The sequence below is a fragment of the Fomitopsis serialis genome (assembly GCF_022376445.1).
Source record: "Fomitopsis serialis strain Sig1Antser10 chromosome Unknown B0H18scaffold_53, whole genome shotgun sequence".
Classification (NCBI taxonomy): Eukaryota; Fungi; Basidiomycota; class Agaricomycetes; order Polyporales; family Fomitopsidaceae; genus Fomitopsis; species Fomitopsis serialis.
In genome coordinates this window covers 1-20,174 of record NW_025955013.1, presented here as the reverse complement: position 1 = coordinate 20,174, position 20,174 = coordinate 1, and the positions used below count along the sequence as shown (strand labels likewise).

The 20,174-nt window shown below is 55.9% G+C and overlaps 7 protein-coding genes across 7 annotated transcripts; all 7 read right to left on the bottom strand.

The window, feature by feature from the left end:
* Nucleotides 1-293: 293 nt before the first annotated feature.
* B0H18DRAFT_956202 (chaperonin 10-like protein) lies at nt 294-1,897 on the bottom strand (the record flags this gene model as incomplete). Its single annotated transcript, XM_048042440.1, has 6 exons — nt 294-472; nt 502-800; nt 848-1,067; nt 1,167-1,299; nt 1,356-1,561; nt 1,681-1,897. 6 exons carry the CDS (start codon nt 1,895-1,897, stop codon nt 294-296), a joined length of 1,254 nt encoding a protein of 417 aa, XP_047891371.1.
* A 1,499-nt stretch (nt 1,898-3,396) lies between these two features.
* On the bottom strand, nt 3,397-7,903 carry B0H18DRAFT_879297 (cytochrome P450; the record flags this gene model as incomplete). Its single annotated transcript, XM_048040684.1, has 24 exons — nt 3,397-3,549; nt 3,603-3,657; nt 3,717-4,468; nt 4,516-4,585; nt 4,637-4,688; nt 4,739-4,919; nt 4,976-5,244; nt 5,304-5,408; nt 5,456-5,564; nt 5,588-5,830; nt 5,893-5,937; nt 5,997-6,050; nt 6,102-6,268; nt 6,346-6,480; nt 6,544-6,561; nt 6,613-6,634; nt 6,693-6,808; nt 6,889-7,039; nt 7,104-7,122; nt 7,181-7,267; nt 7,328-7,424; nt 7,481-7,514; nt 7,581-7,711; nt 7,768-7,903. 24 exons carry the CDS (start codon nt 7,901-7,903, stop codon nt 3,397-3,399), a joined length of 3,201 nt encoding a protein of 1,066 aa, XP_047891370.1.
* Nucleotides 7,904-8,836: 933 nt separating this feature from the next.
* B0H18DRAFT_935260 (uncharacterized protein) lies at nt 8,837-11,103 on the bottom strand. Its single transcript, XM_048041786.1, has 11 exons — nt 10,910-11,103; nt 10,816-10,850; nt 10,581-10,753; nt 10,378-10,441; nt 10,230-10,327; nt 10,068-10,158; nt 9,754-9,928; nt 9,678-9,689; nt 9,578-9,620; nt 9,480-9,511; nt 8,837-9,420 (listed from the first exon to the last, which is right to left on the bottom strand). Exons 1-11 carry the CDS (start codon nt 11,059-11,061, stop codon nt 9,219-9,221), a joined length of 1,077 nt encoding a protein of 358 aa, XP_047891369.1. The 5' UTR covers nt 11,062-11,103; the 3' UTR covers nt 8,837-9,218.
* A 617-nt stretch (nt 11,104-11,720) lies between these two features.
* Nucleotides 11,721-12,800, bottom strand: B0H18DRAFT_1017499 (uncharacterized protein). The gene is made up of 7 exons (XM_048029319.1): nt 12,711-12,800; nt 12,414-12,645; nt 12,342-12,357; nt 12,245-12,287; nt 12,143-12,174; nt 11,837-12,083; nt 11,721-11,772 (listed from the first exon to the last, which is right to left on the bottom strand). Exons 2-6 carry the CDS (start codon nt 12,577-12,579, stop codon nt 11,870-11,872), a joined length of 471 nt encoding a protein of 156 aa, XP_047891368.1. The 5' UTR covers nt 12,580-12,645; nt 12,711-12,800; the 3' UTR covers nt 11,721-11,772; nt 11,837-11,869.
* A 1,857-nt stretch (nt 12,801-14,657) lies between these two features.
* Nucleotides 14,658-16,018, bottom strand: B0H18DRAFT_511640 (uncharacterized protein). The gene is made up of 7 exons (XM_048038371.1): nt 15,958-16,018; nt 15,812-15,891; nt 15,708-15,742; nt 15,447-15,619; nt 15,259-15,316; nt 15,099-15,200; nt 14,658-15,030 (listed from the first exon to the last, which is right to left on the bottom strand). The coding sequence occupies exons 2-7, from the start codon at nt 15,847-15,849 to the stop codon at nt 14,876-14,878; spliced, it is 561 nt and encodes a 186-aa protein (XP_047891367.1). The 5' UTR covers nt 15,850-15,891; nt 15,958-16,018; the 3' UTR covers nt 14,658-14,875.
* An 802-nt stretch (nt 16,019-16,820) lies between these two features.
* Nucleotides 16,821-18,550, bottom strand: B0H18DRAFT_1120851 (uncharacterized protein; the record flags this gene model as incomplete). Its single annotated transcript, XM_048034219.1, has 11 exons — nt 16,821-17,028; nt 17,109-17,240; nt 17,296-17,311; nt 17,385-17,569; nt 17,605-17,616; nt 17,681-17,769; nt 17,836-17,933; nt 17,968-18,046; nt 18,185-18,357; nt 18,427-18,461; nt 18,516-18,550. 11 exons carry the CDS (start codon nt 18,548-18,550, stop codon nt 16,821-16,823), a joined length of 1,062 nt encoding a protein of 353 aa, XP_047891366.1.
* Nucleotides 18,551-18,925: 375 nt separating this feature from the next.
* On the bottom strand, nt 18,926-19,962 carry B0H18DRAFT_511780 (uncharacterized protein). The gene is made up of 3 exons (XM_048038372.1): nt 19,281-19,962; nt 18,986-19,230; nt 18,926-18,933 (listed from the first exon to the last, which is right to left on the bottom strand). The coding sequence occupies exons 1-2, from the start codon at nt 19,869-19,871 to the stop codon at nt 19,198-19,200; spliced, it is 624 nt and encodes a 207-aa protein (XP_047891365.1). The 5' UTR covers nt 19,872-19,962; the 3' UTR covers nt 18,926-18,933; nt 18,986-19,197.
* Nucleotides 19,963-20,174: the final 212 nt, after the last annotated feature.

Sequence of the window (20,174 nt, the reverse complement as noted above, 5' to 3'; positions counted from 1 at the left end):
AGGCATGCGAACGCCATCGGGCTCGAAGCTTGAAGACTCGGGACATAGTCACTTGGACGGAGTAGAGCACAGAATGACTGAGCAGACGAAGATCACTGAGACTTCTCATTAGTTCGTTGATACATATAGTGCGCCGTACGCAGGCTATTCTCGTTAATTAAACTACAACAAGGCCCGACAGGCCCGTCATCTAACGTACACCTACTCGTACAGCGTCTTAATCATTTTGTAGTCAGCCCACGGAGAGAAGCAGGAAAGATCGAGGTGGCTGGTAGCGGAGTGAGCGGGCGCGTCTACTCGCGCATGTTGAGGACGATCCGGCCGACGATGACGCCCTTCTCGAGGCTCTCGTATGTCTCGAGGAGCGAGTCGAGCCCGCGCGTCTCGTAGAAGCACTTGACCTTCCGCGACTCGCGATATCGAGCGCCTCGCGCGCGTCCTGGCGGTTCCTGCAGCGGCCATAAGCATACGCCTGCGATCTCGACAGCGAAGCTGACTCACCCGACGTAGGAGCCGTAGATGCTGATGCTCTTCGTGACGGTGAAGAAGATGTCCGCGGAGAGGGACGCGTGCGCGGGAGGCCGACGACCATGAGGTTCCCGCCGAGGCGGAGGTAGTCGACGGCCTGCGCGTACGCGGAGCTGTTCGCGGCAGTCACGATCGCCGCGTGCGGGCCCTGGCCGTCCGTCGCTGCGCGGATGTCCGCGACGATGTCCTTGCTCTCGCGGAAGTCCACCCACGCCTCCGCGCCGAGCTTCTTCACGAGCTCGCGCTTCTCCGCGCCCGTGTCTGTGGATCCGCTGTGGTTAGGCTTCTGCGGTGTGTGAAGAAGGGGCGGATGACGTACCGACGGCGAGCACGCGGAGCCCATGGCGGTGGCGTACTGGACGGCAAGGTGGCCGAGTCCTCCGCCGGCGCCGGGATCGCGACCCAGTCGCCGATGTGGGTATGGGAGTACTTGAGGGCGCGGTAGACGGTGACGCCGGCGCAGAGGATGGAGGCGGCCTCGTACGAGTCGAGGTTCGCGGGGATGGGGTGACGTGGCTGACCCAGGAGACGACATATTGCTGGAACGTGCCGTCGTCGTGAACCCGCTCAGTTGCTGGTTCGGGCAGCCTGTGTGGCGGTGAGCGCTTGTTCGATGTGTGGGGCATGACGTCACTCACTCTGCTCAAGGCCCTTCCTGCAGAGCTCGCAGTCGAGGCACGAGTACGCGAGCCATTTAATCCCGACGCGGTCTCCGAGCTTCACGGGAGAGCCCTGCGTGTGCTCGCCGATGGCGACGACGGTGCCGACGCCCTGCAGTGCACGTCAGTCGCCGGTAAGCTAAGCCCGGAGAGCACTGACCTCGTGACCCCGATGAGGGGGAGTTTGGCCTTGAGCGGCCAGTCACCCTTGCGGGCGTGCAGGTCGGTATGGCATACACCGGAGCACTCGAGCTGGACGAGACACTCGCCAGGGGCGAGGTCCTTGGGCTGGCGGACGGGGTGGTCGTTGACGATCTTGAGAGGGGCATCAGCGGACTCGACGATCGCCGCCTTCTGGGTCTTCGGGATCTGTACTTGGTAGACATGGAGCCGACGTCGAGTAGTTGCGAGCGGTTGTAGAAGAGAAGCGTGGTTGGTACGAAGCGGCTGTGGGTGATGGAGAAGGGGAGAGAAGACGCGGAAGTATATATACCGGTCAGGCTGGCCGCCTCGGGTCGGCCCGCGAGAGGAGAGGAGGTGTGGATGACGCCCTGAGCCAACGACGAACCGAAGGACACGGAGAGAGTCTGCAGAGTGGCTGTCAGTGATGGGCTCCCTAGGACCGCATCCGGCCGGCCTGGAGTGAGAATGCATGCGGCGCGCGACGACCTGGGCACCCGGCCAGCCCACAAGACCTGCCTCGTAGGCATACGGAGCATCGTCAGTCGAGCGTCGCCTGTTCTTTCGAGCGTTCTGGAGCCTGCCACCGGTGCGCGCTTTGCGTTGTCCTATGAAGGCGTAGAACTGCCTGATGAAGCCCATACGGCCGCTTTTGTACCGCCTGTATCGCACCGGCCATTCTGGACGCGCCATGCCATCCCGCACTGCGTCTGGCTCGCCAGATAGCGCAGCGGTGGCGGCGGACGCAGCGAGAGCAGTCGAGCCGCGGCCCAGCAGTCTGCGCGAAGTCGAGTCGCGTCTGGCCTAACAGAAATTAGGGAACTCACGTGCACCGACACGCGACTCATTGCCCCGCGCGCCTGCTGATCGACCGCAGAGTCTCGTCACTGCGCTCCTCTTCACTAGTCACTCCCTTGGCCACCAGCTTAACCAGAATAGAGTGCTCACAAGGCGTTCGCGTCACTGTCTGGCGAGGTCGAGTCTCCCTGCTTGCTCAGCTGGCCCAGCATCCGGAGTATGTCGGGGCACCCCGGCGACCTTCTAGTGCGCTCAGATCTGCGCGCAGACTGTCCCTGACGTCGTCCTCGGTCCACTTGCTCCATGCAGCGGTAGACATTCCGTTATCCTTCGACTCAGGTACGGTTGATGTGCGCGCGCGATGTGCCCCAGTCTACTTTCGCCGACGCGTTGAGCTGTTAGGTTCAATATCCAAAGCTCGGCGAGGTACTCACCTATCTCGAAGCTTGCATGGATGGCGAAGGCGCCCCCGTAACCCTGGCATCTCCCAAATCAGTCTCATGCTCTCGAAGGAACTGTAGGTCAAGGTTACCAGTAATGGTCATTGCGTGAGGCATTTTCAAACGATATGTGCCTCACCGGCGAGATCCCCATCGACACGCCCCGTTCCTTCCCACACTTAGATTCCGTTGCGCACACTTACTTATCTCAATTCGCAATTCGACACGGCTTCCCTCCCATCAACTGAGTCGATGCCCTCGCAGCTCCTCCGCGCCACAGCATCGGTTCGTCCCTCCCTCGCGCTTCGACTCGGACGGAGGGACACGGGGGAGCCTGCTGACGGGGTCCTGGAGCGGTGGCGGGCGGGGAGGGGATTGCATACTCCAGCAGTGCACCCGAGTGCACCCGGCGTGCAACAGGGCACAATGGGAGGCGGAGGGCCGTACAGATGAGAAGGTCGACTTTCCCGAGTTTCAGCGGTTCTGCCTGAAGTGCGATCCTGATTCTGCTCCACGAGTGAATGAGAGTCATATGCGCGGGAGTGGGTTCATGATGATATTGACAATGTAAGTTGACGGAGGCGAGTGATTTCATAGGTCGCCTGAGGTGGTGAGGCAGCTTTAATTAGGGTATGACATCCACTACTTACGTAGATCTTCATCCATAATTAGAGCACCACATCCGCCGACATATGCGGAAAACCAACCACCTGTCAGACCCTATATCCCATCTTGACAACGTTCACGCTATTTCACGAAGGGCGCACGCGCAACCCGCTGCGGCGTCGCTTCTACTCGAAGATGTCCGTGGCGTACCTGCCCTTGATGGCATGCTGGAACATCTCGTCGGCCATCGTGTCGTCGATCCCCTTTGCCTCCTTGATGATCTTAGTGAGGACCTCTTTGATGCCCTGAGCGACCTTGCGAGAGCCGCAGGTGTACAACTGTCGAAACGGTTGGTCAGTTTGGCGATGGCAGTTCACTCCAGAGAAATGACCTTGGCCTGGGCATTATAGGCCTCCCGGACTTCCTCGCGGTCGAGCCACGCACGACTGAAACCCACATCAGTCCTGTCAACGTTCACCCACAAAGCCCAGGACCAGGAACTCACTCTTGCACGTACTTGCACCCCTTCGACTGCTCCACTGCCCTCGAAAATGCCGGTTTCACGTCCAGAATCCCCAGCTCCTGCCACTCCTTCAGGTCCGTCTCCCCATACAACAAGTCCTCCCCGGGCCTCCTACACCCAAAGAACAACAGGCTCTTTGCTACCTCCCGCCCTGCCTTCTTCTGCATCGCACGCTCCTGCAGGAACCCGCGCATGGGCGCGAGCCCCGAGCCCGCTGCGAAGAGCAACATTGGCACGGCGGGGTCCGCAGGCGGGTGAAACGCCGCACTGCTCGCGCGCACCGCGAGCTGCACGCGGTCGCCCGGTCGCAGCCCCGCGAGGAACGTCGACGCGACACCGAGGAACGCGTCTTTCCGCCCTGCGCGCGAGGGCGCGTCCACGACGCTCACGGTGAGTGTCACGTGTGACGGGTTCCAGAGCGGTGAAGACGAGATGGAGTATTGCCGGATGCGCATGGCGGGAAGAAGTTGAAGGTAGGTCGGGAAGGGAAGCTTGATCGAGGGGTGGTCTTCGAGGATGTCGAGCACGCTGAGGCGCGCGTTCAGAACTTGTTCTGTGTACGAGGCGGAGAGCGCTTGGAGCGCTTCGGTGGGAGCGTTCTCCGCTGCTTGGAGGATGCGGATGTCCCGCGTTGTGGCAGGCTGCGAGAGTTCAACATACCCAGACAATAGAGTTTGAATGGTGACGGGCCGATCAACCGGGAGCGGCGTGGGTCCACTGGATGACAGGACGATCTACGCAGACGTGAGACAGACCAAAATGGCAGACACGAAGATCGAACCTCTTGCTCTGGCGACAATCCGAACCGAGCGACCACCCTGTGCACGTCTCTCTGTGGGTTCGAAGGGAGACTGGCAAGCATACATGAGCACTGTTGGAAGCTGATACCGGAGTGGGCTCACATGGCGAGATAGTCACCCGCTCTGTACGACGTGCCCTCGGGCAACTGGAACTCTATAGATTTCGTCAGGCACGAAAGGAATCATGCACGCGAACCGTCGTACCGATATGCCTCTTCGCCGGAGCCTCCGGGGGAGTGAGCAGCGTATTTTCCACAACCGTGCCAAGCGCAGCATCCGGCTGGCGCAGCACCGACGCGCGGTATGTACCCTCACCCACCGTCTTCACCTCCAGCCCACCCACCAAGCCTGCCTTCGCATCGCCCATCGCGGCCGTGCCATACTCCTACATTCCCATCAGGGCAATCAGCATACAGCCCACATCACATGTCGCCAACCCACCTTTGACAGCGCCTCCCACAAGCCCGCCTCCCACTCATCAAATGTCTCGAAGAAGTCGCCCGCGCTGGCATCACCCACCCCACGCGCGATCACCCTCTGTGCGCCACGTTCCTCGAGCCGAGCGTCGATCAGCATGGGGATACGCTGGAATGTCTGCACCCAGTCACGGTTCCCGCACCCGAAGACGGCGAAGCGCACGTTGGCGAGTTCCGAGCCCTTCAGGTTGGAGAGCCAGTCGACGAAGTGCGCAGCGTTGTCGGCAGGCTCGCCTGACCATGCTTGAGTGTTAGACGGACCAGGGCGTGGGGAAGAGTCTGGGGTAACGCACCTTCAAAAGACGCGGTGATGATCACTACGGGGCCGTCCGTCGGGAGCTTGGCCACAAATGCGTCGAGGGTGCCCATGCTCGCGTGGAAGCCTGTCCAGCCCACGCCTATCAGAACACACGCATACATCTACATCTAGCCACCAAACACTTACCTCTCGCCGCAGCATCGTTTACGACCCGCTGCGCAAAGGTCTCGCTCGTCCCCGTATTCGAGCCATACAGCACATACATCGGTTGCCTCGCCTCCGCCCCGCGCTCACACTTCCATTCGCAACCCCATTCACCGTCGTCTGTCCCGGACCCGCACCCTTCGTACCCACATGTCCTCGAAGGAACGCTGCTGTTGGGCGAGCGACGGGGCGGCCCTTGTCCTTGCGGGGCGCGACGCGGATGCGGAAGTCGCGTGGCTTGATGGTGAGCGTCTGCTTAAGGACGAGCTCGTACGAGGGGTCGTCCATCATCACGTCGAACCGCTGGAAGATGAGCGCGGCGATGAGCTGCATTTCTTGCAGGGCGAAGGCGCGGCCCTAGGAGTGGGGTGATAATCAGGTTAGTGAAGGGATGGGGGAGAAGGAGGGAGGGAACGTACGATGCACGCGCGCATGCCGAATCCGAAGGGCTGCCAGGCGTTTGGCTAGCACAACAGAAGGAGGGTCAGTACATAATACTATCCATGAAGCATAGATCACTCACAGGCAGCGCCTCGAACTTTCCATCCAACATCCGCTCTGGGTTATACACCTCCGCCTGCGCACAAAACTCGTCAACATGAATTGCGGGGAGAATAATGCGACTCACGTCCTCGCCCCAGACCTTGGGGTCCCTCAGGGCTTGCGCGGTCAAGATGGCGACGGTCTGTCCCTTCTTCACGGCGTACTTGCCCCCGCCGATCGTCGTGTCCTCCCACACCTCGACGCTGCGCATCGGCGCCGCGGGGCCCATGCGGAGGGCCTCCCTCAAGCACGCTGGATCCATCGACACCACACCAAGTCAGTGACATCTCTGGTTCCCCGAGTGTAAACGAGAGAAGGGCCAGACGCACCAGTTAGGTACGGCAGCTTTGTCAGGTCCCCAATCTGCGGCGGCTCGTCGCCTAGGACTTCGTCGATCTCTTCACGCAGCTTACGCATGACCTCGGGCTTTTTGAGAATGAAGTACATCAGGAAGGAGAGCGTTGCTGGCGGCGCATGTCCTGCGCGTCAATGCTGTGTCATGGATAACTGGGATGCGGGAGACTTACATGAAGTAGTCTCATGCCCTGGAGAGCGGGGTCAGTCTTACATGCCGGAGCAAGGAGAGAGAGGCGTACCGGCGATGAGAAAGGTCAATAGCTGGTGTCAGGATGAGTTATGACGCGCATATACCCGTGGAGGGATTCAGACGACACACGTTATTCTTAATGTTTTCATCCGGCAGAGACTTGCCTGTCTTCGGGTCTTTTCCCAACAACATTCGGTTCAGCAAGTCATTCTTGTCCGTCGGGTTGGCCCTCCTGTCCGCGATGACTGCACCCAACACAGATCAGTACCTCCAACTCGAGCACAGGCCCAACCCGGCACGACACGAAACAGAATGAGACACGCACTGTCGTGGGCGAGGTCTGCCATGACCTTGATGTCCTGCTCGTACTTTGCATTATAGCCCATCATGTTCGTCACCAGCGACGGCCGGAAGGCGCGTTGGCCGGACTCGATCAGGAAATCGACCATCGACTCGACGAACGGCGGGTTCGATTCCTGGATGGCGGCGTACAGGCAATGAGCGTCGAATCTAGACTCAGTTGAGTAGCCAAGCACTAACCCTGTAGAATGAGTTTAATCTAAAGGACTGTTAGCGAGGATTGTCCATCGAAGACCGGTTCGTTCAGCTTGGCTTACCTATAAGACATCGAGCACAACGCGATGGTATCGAAGGTCAGTCGGGTGAAGTCCTCGGCAGGGTTGAGTGCTACGCTCGGACCGAACCTACAAGCATTGGGTGAGTATCCCCGAGACTCTGTGGAGTCACTAGATGCGGAAACTGACCGTTCCCACTTCAGGATAAGCTGCATAGCGATATCGTACATGTCGTCGAACATCCCTCGGATGGCTCCCGTGCCAAATGCAGGCATGAGGAGGCGATCTGAGGACACGTCTGTTGTCAGGACCCGCATTTACTTCACTTTAGGCTGAGCTTACGAGCCAACTCCCAGTTCTCTTCACCCGGCTGAGCCTGCAGCGAGAGCGCAGTCGCTGAAGAGTTAGAGCACGACACAGTAGATCGCGAAGGGCAACTCACGGTGAACAGGCCATCCCCGACGCCATTCCTCACTTGCGTGAGAGCACCACCCTGAGGGTTCTTGACAAACCGCTTGTCGTCGCAGACATCATTCATGAGTTCGTACGTGCTGACCACGAGAAGAGACCTGGCTGTATGCGTCCGGATCCAGTCGTCATCGCATATTCTCTACGTGGCAGACACTCACAGAACTGCAGGAGCTCATATATCTCGCCATACTGCTTCGAGAGAAGAATGAAGGACCGTAATGGCACCTCTTTGTCGATCTGAGTGACATGGCCGAGGAAGGGCAAGGACGGCGGACAAGGGATCGGCGTGGTCATCCTCGATGTCCTGGCTGTCCAAGAAGTGCTGCTCTGTCAGTGACAGTGTAGAGATTGCAATGCATCGGCGCCGCTGTTTACTGAGGATTTAAGTCATTGATCCGGCTGTCGTATGGCCGCATCTACAGCTTTGCCGTGTGCGCAGGCACGCCTGTGATATTGCACGTACGACCCGGAGCGGGCTACTGCGATGAGTGGTGTACATGTGTCATTAGGGACATGGCCACGGATTGCCGGTGGGGGCATGGCCACGACGTCGACTGCCGGCGGGGACTTGGCGAGGACGACGTCGACAATGCGGCGTCAATGTCAAGGATCAGATGCAACAACCTGTCCCGGCGGCTCACGGGCGGCATGCTGCGGGTCCGGACTTAACGGTGATGGCCCAATACTTGTTGGTGAGCACGCTGCAGCTGATGAAAGCTGTGTGCGCAGAACGCCAGCGCGGAGAAGGACCGCAGAAGGGGCGTAAGGATAGAAGTACTTACTGTAGTCTTTTCAACTCCTACTCTTATCTCTGCTTGGCGGGACACCGATATGGGAGGAACTGCGTACGGTTCGCGCGTGCGTGCGGAGAGCATTCAGGACCCAAGCAGTGCAGAGGATGAGTCGTGCTTTTGAGAAAGGAATAGCAAGATTTGGCAGAGGGAGAGATTAGTGCCTGAACTTTGAAGATAAGGGTAATGATATATAGCGGATTTCGATGATACCTACCTCATGCGATCTTGACACTTCTATGGACAAAAGTACCAACGTTGCTCGAGTCTCCCGAGGGGTCCGATGGAGGCGTCAACATGCAGTCGGAACTCTGTCTTGCGCAAACGCGTCGCGTAGCGCGTTATTTGCCTCTATTATGACGTGCACATGACTCGGAAAACCGCCCACTGATTCAGTGACTGCCACTGTGCCAGATCGTCTCAAGTCTCAGACAAGAATACATCGAGCGAGCGCACGGAGGCTGGAAGGAATTGTCCACTCTGCCCAGGGAGGCTACCCAACATGTGACAAGACTCCAATATTTGTGTCGCGTACCTATCGTGAATCTGAACGACTGGCAAGTTTGTTCACGTACGCGGTACTTATCGGGGACGCCAGCGAGGGGCCCTCTACTATCGTTGTACATCTACATAGACTGCTCATCCGAAAGCATACCGGAAAAATGGTACACCGGCCAAGATCAACATACACACGGCACTGCGAAATATCCAGTCCTCAAAGTGAGTCCATCATAACCAATACTAACCGTGCGTCGAATTCCAAGCATGGTGACGTCAACACCGTGACTGAGCGCCATCGTGTCCGAGTTCCTCTGATGTTATACATGCATCGCCGCGCTGTCGTCTTCATCCTCCACCGGCAGCTCGAGTTCATGACCCATGAACTCTTCACTTGTACCGGGAGGTTGCTTGAACAGCATCGTTGTTAACGCGCGCGAGAAGTACGTCCCGCCCTCGTAGTCCTCCGAGCTTGCCTGGTGAAGGTCGAGGATGAGACGGCTGAGCAGGATTGATGTCATCCTGAGGTGCCCGAGCTTAGCGAGGCTTCTGGTCAATACCAATGCAATATAAGCACGTACACTGCGCTCCATGTTGACGCGGCCTCGAGAAACTGATGAGAGTGGTCAAGGAGTTCATCAGCGGATCCCAACACGCTGACTCGCCGGACCGAACTCACTCTCCGAAAAGCGATTCCCGCCGCGTTGATCACAGTTAGGAACCTACCGTGCTCCGCTTAATGGCACGGAAATGGCCAAGTCTCGCATGGTATGACTCACCCGAAATAGGTCGCAGCTGCGCGGTAGGGTGTCCACGAGTAAATTCAGCGCGAGCCCGGATTGGAGAAGGGGGCACGCACTATCACTCATGAGGACAACTGACATGTTCCCCATGCCTGACATACTGCGGCGATTCATCCCGGAGCCATCCGTCCGACGGCTCGCACCTACCATATGCTTGATTCTGAGCCAGGTAAGGAGTAACGCGATAGCATCGAAGACGACAGCGGATGCCCGTCCAGCCATCATCCCTATACGGCATCCCAATTCACGGTCAACTCATCTTGACCTGGCCCGCTTAATTACATCGGTACTCACAGCTGCAGATGACGGAGGTGGCAGCAACATCAGGTTTGAGTCAAACGCTGAAGGTGAGGTGTCGACTCGCGCACCTATATCCGAAGACTTGGGTGTTGATGTTGCACGTTTGAAATTGCGGCGTGATGTGCGCGAGGTAGGGTGTGGAGAGGACGAACGTGTACTACCAAGTCACAGGTGTAGGTGAGTTGTCGCGGTCGACATTCATTCATGATGTCACTCGAGGTGACGTACCGTAGAGATCACCGGATTGAGCAGACCCAGGACGAGCATGAATCCCAGGCGCCATTTACTATTTCCCGAAAGCGCATATATGCGCAGGGCCGTGAAGACTGATGGTTTTGGTCAGACCAGGCGCGCTTGTCAAGACGGGAATACTTGCTCGCGGCGCACGTCAAAATCAGGACGTCCCCTACCATCTGAAGGCGCGCCATGATTGTGCAACTATTGTGTAATCGCTCAGCTTTCAACTCAGCAGCCCTAGATCTGGAAATGACATCTCACCTCTAAGGAATCGGATGAGATTGAGATTCGAGGCAAAGATCGGGCAGAACAGGTATCTGCAACCGCGGAAGATGCACTCACCAGCTGACTCTGCCAGCTTCCTTGAAACAAATAGCCAAAGACGACCGCGATGGTATTGAAGGGCGCGGAGTAGCGCAGCGCGAAGAAGAGGACAGAGCCGACGGAGGGCTTGAGCTTCCACATAAAGCGCACGTCGCGCGTGAAGGTCAGGAGGAAGTCATAGCAGCACAACACTTCAATAGGCCCGTGTCAGCACGACGCGTAGGGAAAGGAAGGTGAGCGACGGGATTTTGACCTTGAGCAGATACGGTCAAGCAGTTCTCGAGAAAGCTGAGGCAGCACTAGTCAGTATAGGGCCCGTCGGTGGATGCATATGGCGCTCCACGCACTGTTGTGACATGGCTTCCACAACCTCGTTCGACATGGTCAAGAATCGCGGTCTAACACAACCGAGCAGCACAGGGGGCGGCGAAGTCAATCTGTTCCCGCGTAATATAAGCCCGTGTGTCTTCAAATTCGCTGCAGCTGTCCCAGTGGCCATCAGCGCCGCAGAGGGACCGTACTGCTGGTGGCCGAGGACACCTTGATCAGAAAATCTGACTATCAGTAGTCGCCACTGCCACTGCCACACACGGTACCACACATCTCAAATGGATGTGGGGCTCACCACGAGGTTAGGGACCACCCATGCTTTCGTCCAGTCTCAATGGCGTGACTCGGCTTCTGCCCGCCACCTTCCTGACCACCGTCTCAAGAAGAGGTGTTCGTTCCTGGTCACGAGCTCCGTATGTCGCATTTGAAACGACTCGAACGCAATTCCTGAGTGCGATTACCATCTATGAGACTAGCCAGGCATCCAGCATCGTCGCCCAGCGAGTATTCAAGCTGTACGGAACGACCAAGGAACGCCGCAGATTCGCCTGAGTGCACAGCCTCTGTCGAAGTGCTTCCGCGATGTTCAAAGCTGTCCGGGAATGACACCGGTGCGGAGTCTCCCCGAAGGTATTGGAGTGAAATAGCAAGCAGATTGACAGGTTGAGGCGATGACAGACGTTACCTTCGCGTCGCAATCAGACAGTAGCATGAGATGGTGCCGCCATCCGCGGGACATGAGCATATTGACGTCGAGACAGGACGCAGATCCACGAGTCAAGGATCATGGATCCGGATGGTTTCCCGAAAAATAGTGACAATTTCCATGACAGTCACTACTGGCAGCATCCAACTGTCCAACGTCGCAGATCATACACAACTGAAGAGCGTCAACGATCTTAGGACCTATCGGTCACATGGTATAGAGTGCTGAATGGACGCACGACTGGCAGTACCCTCTAAGGCGGATCCACCACCTAATCTTCTAAGTCACGCCGAAGATGTTCGGTGTCACTGCCTTCAGACTCGGGCAAAAGAACCTGTCCCGCAGATTCAACATCTGACTCCGAGCTAGAATGCCCGTCGAAAGTAATTGTCGACAACACGCGCGAGATGAATGTGCCGTCGCTGTGGGAGTCATTCGTCTGGTGTAGGTCGAGCATTAGGCGGCCGAGCAAGATTGATGTCATTCTGTGAAGAGGCACACAAGTGCGTGAGGGATGACTTCTGTGGCGCGTGAGAAGGCGTACACTGCGTTCCAAGTGGACGCGGCATTGATGAACTAGTGAGCGGGGACGAGCGTTCAGTGAGTGGACCTCGTACGGGAACATAGAATAAATGTGAGGGCTTGCCTTTGGAAAAGCAATGCCCGATGCGTTGATCACAGATAGAAACCTATCAGTCCATCGTTTAGCGAGAGTAAATGACCTGATCTCGGGATGTGGTTACCCGAAATACACGACAGCTTGATTATGCAGAAATGAGTTCTCCGTGCAACTTGGATCAAAGGTACATACTCACTGTCTTTCATGAGCACAAGTGGCATACTCTTTGAGCCCACTAAACGGTGCGTCGCCCCTGAGCCATCTGTTTGAGTATTCGCGCTTACCACGTGCCTGATACTCAACCAGGTGAAGACTAGCGCGACGGCGTCGAAGATCACTGCGGACGCCCGTGCACACATCATCCCTGTTCAAGCGGTCACCAACAATACGTGAGTGACACATTGGTGAAGTCGAAAGAGTATACACATCTGTAGGTAAAGGCATGTCGTCAGCAGTTGCTCTGAACTGTTTGCGAAGTCTGTACTACACGTACATGTTACCCGGGGACGACATATCGATGTCGCACGTCTGGTAGTGCAGCGCGAGGTGCGCAAGGTAGGGCTTGTACAAGATGAACGTGTACTGCCGATGTCATGAAATGAATGCACATATGTCAACTTGACAACGCGGATGATTGCAAACCGTGTGTATGTGACGCACCGTGGATATCGCCGGATTAATCAAGCCAAGGATGAGCGTGAGTACCATGCGCCATTTACTTCGCCAAGAGACAGCAAAGATACGTGTTGCGGTGAAGACTAAGCAAGATTAAAAATTCAAGTTGACATCGACAACTTGGGGGAGGGCAAGTACTTACCTGCGGAACTTATCAAGATCAAGATGTCGCCAACTACCTCAAGGCGTATCATGACCGTACAGCTTTGATCATCTGACGTTGAGCTCTTCAACTCGCACACGGAAGCACGGTCCCTCACCTCTGTACAATGATGGAGACACGAGTACATTGCCAAGCTAGTCAGCATGCCATCGCAAGCAAAGGTGGTACATTCGTGGACAAGAACATAGCATCAGTTGCGGACTCACCAGATCATTCTGCCAGTTGCCCCAGGAGAGGTAACTGAGAACGATGGCGACCGTGTTCAATAGCATGGGGTACCGCAGTGTGAAGAAAATAATCGAGCCCACAGAGAGCTGGACCTTCCACATGAACCGCGCCTCGCGCGTGAGATTCAGGAAGAAGTCATAGCAGCAGAGCGCTATGTGAGTCGACAAGAGTAGTGGCAGTGCGCGTGTCAGTTATACTGAGCAAAGAGACGGAACTGCTGGTATATACCTTGAGCGGAGACAATCAAGCAATTCCCGAGGAAACTGAAGGCAGGTTTAGTTATACATATGTGATTGTCAATTGGTAAGATGAAGGGAACCCTCACTCTTGTGAGACGGCAGCGGTTACTGCTATGTCGTTTGGCATCGTCGAGTAGGCTCGACGCCGGCGAGGAGCAAATTTGCGGACAGCGGCATGCAGGCACGAGCTTCAAGTACTTGTTGGCAGTTTGACACTGCCAGGGGGCAGATGCACAGCGGCTGCCAAGATACGTCGATGCATTGACTGGCGACAGTCATGATATCATTCTGAGAACATCTGTTTGAGACAGGGCTCATCAGTTCATGATGACTGGGCTGTATATATTAACTTGCTTACTAGTCTAAGACACGTCTACCAGTGTTTGCACTGTGCCATGTAGATACCGGTGAGCACCTATTAGGGATGTTGCTGTTGATTAGATCAACGATTTCAATTCTCGAGCCATGTCCCGCGATTCGACTACGGGTCATGATATTGAACACGGCGAGCATACCTAACAAAGCCGTGAGCAATGGGCAAAGCTACTCTAGTGGGTCTGTCAAGCGATTCTCAACACCTCATCCACATGCTCGCTCTCCTCAGGCTCTGAACCAAGTGAGTCTCCATGGCCCGCGGGCCCTTCCATTCCAGCAGAAGGTAGTCTGAAAACCATTGACGCAAACGCGCGCGAGACATATGTCCCACCGTCGCGGCCCTCCGAGTTTGCTTGATGGAGGTCAAGCATGAGGCGGTTGAGCAGGAGTGATGTCATGCTGAGGAGAAATATAATCGGTGAGGGGAGTCATCGACAATGCAGCGGTTTCTGAAAAGGCCTACGTACACAACGGTCCAGGTGGACACGGCGTTGAGGTCCTAATGAGTCGAGTCGAGAGATGGTTAGTATTGGAACACAGTATAACGGGAATTCGAAGACTTACTTTCCGAAAAGCGATGCCGACGAGGTTGATGACAGTTAGAAACCTGTTGTCTCGTGGCTTAGCGGACATGCCCGCACACTTCACAGAACGTGAGTTACCCGAAATAGACTGCCGCTATATTACCGTACACGAGTGTAGTGTCAGCTCTCGGTCAAAAAGCAAGCGTACGACACGTACTATCCGCCATGAGAACGATTGACATGTTCCCTATCCCCGACACGACACGGGGAGGCGCGTTTGATCCGTCAGTCCGATTTCTTATGCTCACCCCATGCTTAATACTCAGCCAGGTGAGGACCAGTGCAACGGCGTCGAAGATAACCGCAGACCCTCGCCCCACCATCATCCCTGTGTAGAATGGGTCACCGTTAGCCTGAGTCGACAGACATTGTTATTACCCACAGCTGCAGGTGATCAAGGTTGCAACGACATCAGTTGCGTGCATAATTCTGAACGTGTCGGAGATTTTGAGACACGCACATGTCTTCCCTGAGCTGCGCATCGGAGGAGCACGTTTGATGCCCTGGCGCAAGGTGCGCGAGAAAAGGCGTGGATAGAACGAATGTGTACTGCCAGTACATCGGTTCACGAAGTCAGGTAAGCTCCTTCTGGTGGATCCATGGTACTTGGATGCGACGCACTGCAGACAATACTGGATTTATTAGACCTAGTATGAGTGTGACACCAAGGTGCCACTTATTCTTCCTTGAAAGAGCATAGATGCGCAAGGCTGAGAAAACTAAAGGAGGCGAGGTCAAGGCCCTGCGCGTTTGGAGAGACAAAAAGCACTTACTCACGCCGCTCGTTAAAATCAGTACGTCGCCTGTCATCTGGAGGCGTCCCAAAAGTGTACAACTACCGCAGCGCCGACATATCGCTCAGCTCAACTTCGTGTACACGACATACTGACTCACCACTGTTATGACCGGCTGGTCAGTACTGGTTCTTGGGCAGCTACACTGATAATCATGAAGGGCGTACTCACCAACTCATCTTGCCAGACGCCGGAGAAGAGATAGCCGAAGACGACCGCGATAGTGTTGCACTGTGCGGTGTAGCGCAAAGTGAAGAACAGGACGGAGCCAACGGAAGGCTTGAGTTTCCACATGAATTGCACCTCATGCGTGAAGGTCAGGCAGAAGTCGTAGATGCAGAGCGCTGTGCGGCGAGCGGTAAATTTAGGTTAGAAACCCGATGAAGCGTTGATGTGGAGGATGAAGGACGTGGCCCAAGTCGCTGTACTGACCCTGAGCGGAAACTGTGAAGCAGTTCTCCAGAAATCTAAGGCAGAGATAGGGTTTGTGGCAGAGGTAAGCATCAACACAATTGGCAGCCAGGGAGAACACGTACTCTTGTGAGACAGCCGCCGCGACTTGGTTCGACGACATGATGATGAATCCAGGTAGGGATCAATGTTCACACCAGAGGTACTACCACGCAGAAAGAGCTCAAGTGTTCGGAAGCCTGGGGTGAGGTAGAGACTATATGCAGCATACACGTCTTTATGTCTTCGTCGGCATTGGCGATCAAAAACAACAACAGCGCTTTACGATTAGGCATGGTCAGTGTAATGCATGCTACGCCACGCCCTCTCAGGGCGTGAAGCACGGCGCTTGATGAGACAACATACTCCCCGCTCGCTCAGTCCCGTCAGTACATACTCAGTTTTTTTTCGAGCCACCTTCCAAGTGACTGAACCGTGGACTTTCGATGCCTTGGCGCCGCACTGAGGTTATTGACTCTTGACAAGGTCATGCAGGCGATGCGTAGACGCCGTAAAAGCATACTGACCTCGAGCCGTCGATATGATGGCGCTCGGAGCACATAGAGCGCTGTACAGCATCCGAGCCATTCCTTGAATCTTCGACACTGAGGATTGCACCCGGAAGCTCCGGTGTTGAACGGGAGGCTGCCCGACCAATGGCAGGTCGATATTCGAGACAGATATCGTATTTGCAAAGGAGCAGTTCTGTCACTGTCGGAAACCGATGTCTTGCCACGGACACTGAAGACGAACAGCTTCTGTCCTTGAAACTTGAAAGTCGTATCCGGGCGCTGGTTGGGGCTCAACTGTCCACAAGCAGCAATGGTAGCCGCATGGGTACATAGCCGGACATAGCCTTGCGTGCCTTGAGGATACCAACGAAGCGCCGTACGAAGCTCTGATTGAAGCGCTGGAAAGCCGCGCGGTCACAGATCTAGTTTCGGTAAGCGGGAACGACAAGAAAAGACATGCTGCACGTTGACTTTCCTCAGTGCTCCTATTTGCGGTCCGTACTATGAACAAACTCAGTCCTTTTCAGCCGAGAAAACGCGGAGCCTCAGACCTTCTACCATCCCAGCGATAGCCTGAGTCCGTTCAAGGGGTCCTGAACACCTCATTCACACCGTCACTCTCCTCCGACCCGAACGAGTCTTCCTGGCTTGTGGGTCCTTCCTGCTCACATTGAGTACCATCGAACACCATCGTCGTCAGCGCCCTTGAGATGTACGTCCCGCCGTCACTGTCCTTCGAGTTTGCCTGCCGGAGGTCGAGCATGAGCCGGCTAAGCAGGATTGAGGTCATTCTGCAGGGGCAGCAACTCAGTTGATACTGAAGTACAAGTCAGTGGAAAGGGTGGACATACACTGCACTCCAGGTCGATACGGCATCGAGAAACTGACGAGCGAGGTGGTATTATCCCTTCCGCGTGTGTAAGAAACCAGGCTGCAGAAGGGACTTGCCTTGGGATGACTCAAGCCAATCGCGATGCCCAGCGCGTTGATCGCGAAGAGGAAGCTACGGTCTCCGTCAATGACAACTTGTTCCGACTATCAGCCCTCTCACTACTCACCCAAAATACACCGCAGCTACCAGCGAAACAGGGACAAGACCAAAGTAATCAGCAGTCGTACTAACCACGGATTGGCCTTGAACACGTACTGTCTTTCATGAGAACGACTGTCATAGTGCCAAGCCCCATCGCAGAGCGATCATCCGACTCGGAGTCAGCCGCATTTCGGCCTGCCCTCATGACACGCTTGATGCTCAGCCAGGTGAGGAGCAGAGCGACGGCGTCGAATATCACTGCGGACGCCCGCGCGCACATCATCCCTGGGAATTGCGGTCTGTCGTCAGCATGCGGAGGGACGAGGAAACGAACTTGTCCTCACAGCTGCAGGTTCAGGGAGCGCATGTCAGTGCCGAGTCGCCGAAGGGGGATGTTGGATATCGCTCACATGTCTCCTAGGAACTGCGTGTCGATGTCGCACGTCTGGTAATGCGGCGTGAGGCGCGCGAGGTAGGGCGCAGAGAGGACAAACGTGTACTACAAACCAAACGAAGGTCAGTCAGTACACGTACGTCCAATGGAACGCATCATAGTGATACCTACCGTGGACATGACCGGGTTGATAAGACCCAAGACGAGCGAGAACCCGAGACGCCACCTACTCCGCGCCGAGAGCGCATATATGCGCACAGCAGTGAAGACTAGGTAAGATTATTAATCAGCTGGCGCAGATACTGTAGTCGTGCGTCGGAGGCGCGAGGAAGGACAGATGCTTACTAGCTGAGCTCGTCAAGACCAAGACGTCACCCGCCATCTCGAGGCGCGTCATGATAGTGCAACTATGTGTTACTCAGGATTCCATTCGATCCACCCAAATGCTCTCTCACCTCTATAGATGGATAGAAAAAATCGTTGAGTCAGTGTTCGCATCTTGGAGATGAACAGCACATACCAACTGGCTTTGCCAGCCTCCCCAAGACAAATAGCCGAGGACAACCAAGACGGTGTTACACAGCGCGGGGTAGCGCAGGGTGAAGAAGAGAATAGAGGCCATCGAGGGCTTGAGCTTCCACATGAACTGCACTTCACGTGTGAAGGTCAGGAAGAAGTCGTAGCAACAAAGTGCTGTTCCAACGATAGTGCGCAGAGTTCAGTGGGATGTGGACGAGGAGTATGTGTAATGCATTGGCCTACCTTGAGCGGAGACGGTGAAGCAGTTCTCGAGGAACCTGATGCACAGACAAGACGTAAGAACGGAATCGGCTGAACACGGAATCACGTACTCTTGCGAGATGGCCGCCGCTACCTGGTTAGACATAGTCAAGAGCTTCGGATGTGCTCGACACCCAGATACACGACTGGGAGACGGACAAACTGGACGTACTTCGCGAGTCATATAGCCCCTTAGAGCTTCGCTGCACCTGTCCAACAATTGCCCACGCCGCGTGGAGACCGCATGCCTTCCTACGTATCTCAGCGAACGAAGTACCACACTTCAACGGGTGTGGATCTGAGTGCGAGGCTAGGAACCACTCAGGCTCTCGCCCTGTTCGGGTCACGGTGGCGGTACTTCCCAGCTTCTTCCCGCCACCTTCCTGATCGCCATACCTAAAAAGAGGCATATGTTTCTGTTCGTTGTGGCCTCCATTACCAGTATGCCGCCGGGATCTCACCGGTGTCATGGTTCTGTGGCCAAAGAGCCTAGCAATGGTAAGAGGCGACCGACATGTTCAGAGTTCTAGGCACGACGTACAATTGTTCCCGGATCAGCACAGCATCGTGAATGCTTCTGCGATGCATGCCGTTCGCAGAAGTGACGCCGGCGCGGTTTGTCATCAGTGGCCTCCGATGTAGATTGAAAGTTCGTCGGCGGCACAACAGACTACTGCCTGATGACCGTGTGCGGATATCGTACTTACATATACTTTGCCTCGGTTGACAGAGCAAACAATGTGTTGTATTGCTTCAGGGAATTGTACTTCTGGGTGGGCATGACACCTGCTCATGGACGAATCAAGTAGTCGTTACTGCGCCGCTGCTGTACTTACTACCGTTATCCGACATGTCCAACAGATGCCAATCCCACAGATCTCCAGCCTCTGGCATTTGGTAGCCCACATCTTCAGTGAACCGACAAGCCTTGACAAGACCAACGTTCTTTCCCGGAGCTCGGGTAATACCTGATTGACCACCGACCCCGTGAAGGCGTCAACGTCATCAGCACTTCTACACTCCCATTTAAGGCTGAGGGATGCCAAGCGCGAGCCCTTTTCGAGGCGCTGCTGGAGCGCTGAACGAAGAACAGCTAGCAGCCGACTGTGGTCGGATACCTCACCTGGCTGATACCGCAGGACGAGCTCTCGCAGACCAGGGCAGGGGACGTCTCCGCTGAATGTCGGCTCGAGCGCCGCAGGAAAGTCGGGCATGGCGTCTTCTTCCGCGATGATCTCGAGGTGCTCGATAGCAGGGAACGCCGCTAGCATCCTAGCCCAGACCTCCGTGTCGATCTCTTGTGTTCCTCCGCGGAGGACGAACGTCTTCACAGATGCCGGGAAGAAATCGCTCAGCTCTTTGATGACCCATAGAAGGGCGCGTCGACGCCGCCTTGGTCTTGGGGCCAAAGCGCGACTATATCCCATATATAAAGTGACGGCGCCACGGCAAAATCATCGGCGTCCGAAGTCACGTAGTAAGGAGACTTCCACGGCTGCGACTCCAGAATTCTGTATGCACCACATCCCCAAGGACAGTAAGACCGTTGTACTCGTCCCACCACGCCATTACGTGGGTGATGTCCCTGAGAGTCGGCCAATACGCTGCGTCACGCGGCAAAAAGGTACTGAGCCAGGGTACATTCTCGTCCTCTCCTGGGAGGACGACGAAGAAACCTGGTTGCAGCGTGAGGCGGGCTTGCTTGGGCAATGAGACGTGCGTGAGCAAAC

Bases quoted from the DNA above. Each gene is read 5' to 3' on its own strand.
- B0H18DRAFT_935260 (XM_048041786.1), bottom strand. From the start codon at position 11,061: ATGGCCACTGGGACAGCTGCAGCGAATTTGAAGACACACGGGCTTATA. The intron at 9,929-10,067 runs GCGCGAGTCGAC...GATGCCGTATAG, and splicing joins CCAAGTCTTCGGATATAGGT to GGATGATGGCTGGACGGGCA. The intron at 9,421-9,479 runs GTACGTGCTTAT...CGGGCACCTCAG, and splicing joins GCGTCAACATGGAGCGCAGT to GATGACATCAATCCTGCTCA.
- B0H18DRAFT_1017499 (XM_048029319.1), bottom strand. From the start codon at position 12,579: ATGATGTGTGCACGGGCGTCCGCAGTGATCTTCGACGCCGTCGCGCTA. The intron at 12,175-12,244 runs GCAAGCCCTCAC...CCCGCTCACTAG, and splicing joins CGGGCATTGCTTTTCCAAAG to TTCATCAATGCCGCGTCCAC. The intron at 12,084-12,142 runs GTACGCCTTCTC...GCCTCTTCACAG, and splicing joins GCGTCCACTTGGAACGCAGT to AATGACATCAATCTTGCTCG.
- B0H18DRAFT_511640 (XM_048038371.1), bottom strand. From the start codon at position 15,849: ATGTCGTCGAACCAAGTCGCGGCGGCTGTCTCACAAGA. The intron at 15,620-15,707 runs GTCAGTACAGCG...CTCGCCGCACAG, and splicing joins CTTCACAGTTTCCGCTCAGG to CGCTCTGCATCTACGACTTC. The intron at 15,317-15,446 runs GTGAGTACGCCC...GCGCTGCGGTAG, and splicing joins GCGTCTGGCAAGATGAGTTG to TTGTACACTTTTGGGACGCC.
- B0H18DRAFT_511780 (XM_048038372.1), bottom strand. From the start codon at position 19,871: ATGGGATATAGTCGCGCTTTGGCCCCAAGACCAAGGCGGCGTCGACGC. The intron at 19,231-19,280 runs GTAAGTACAGCA...GTCCATGAGCAG, and splicing joins GGACATGTCGGATAACGGTA to GTGTCATGCCCACCCAGAAG.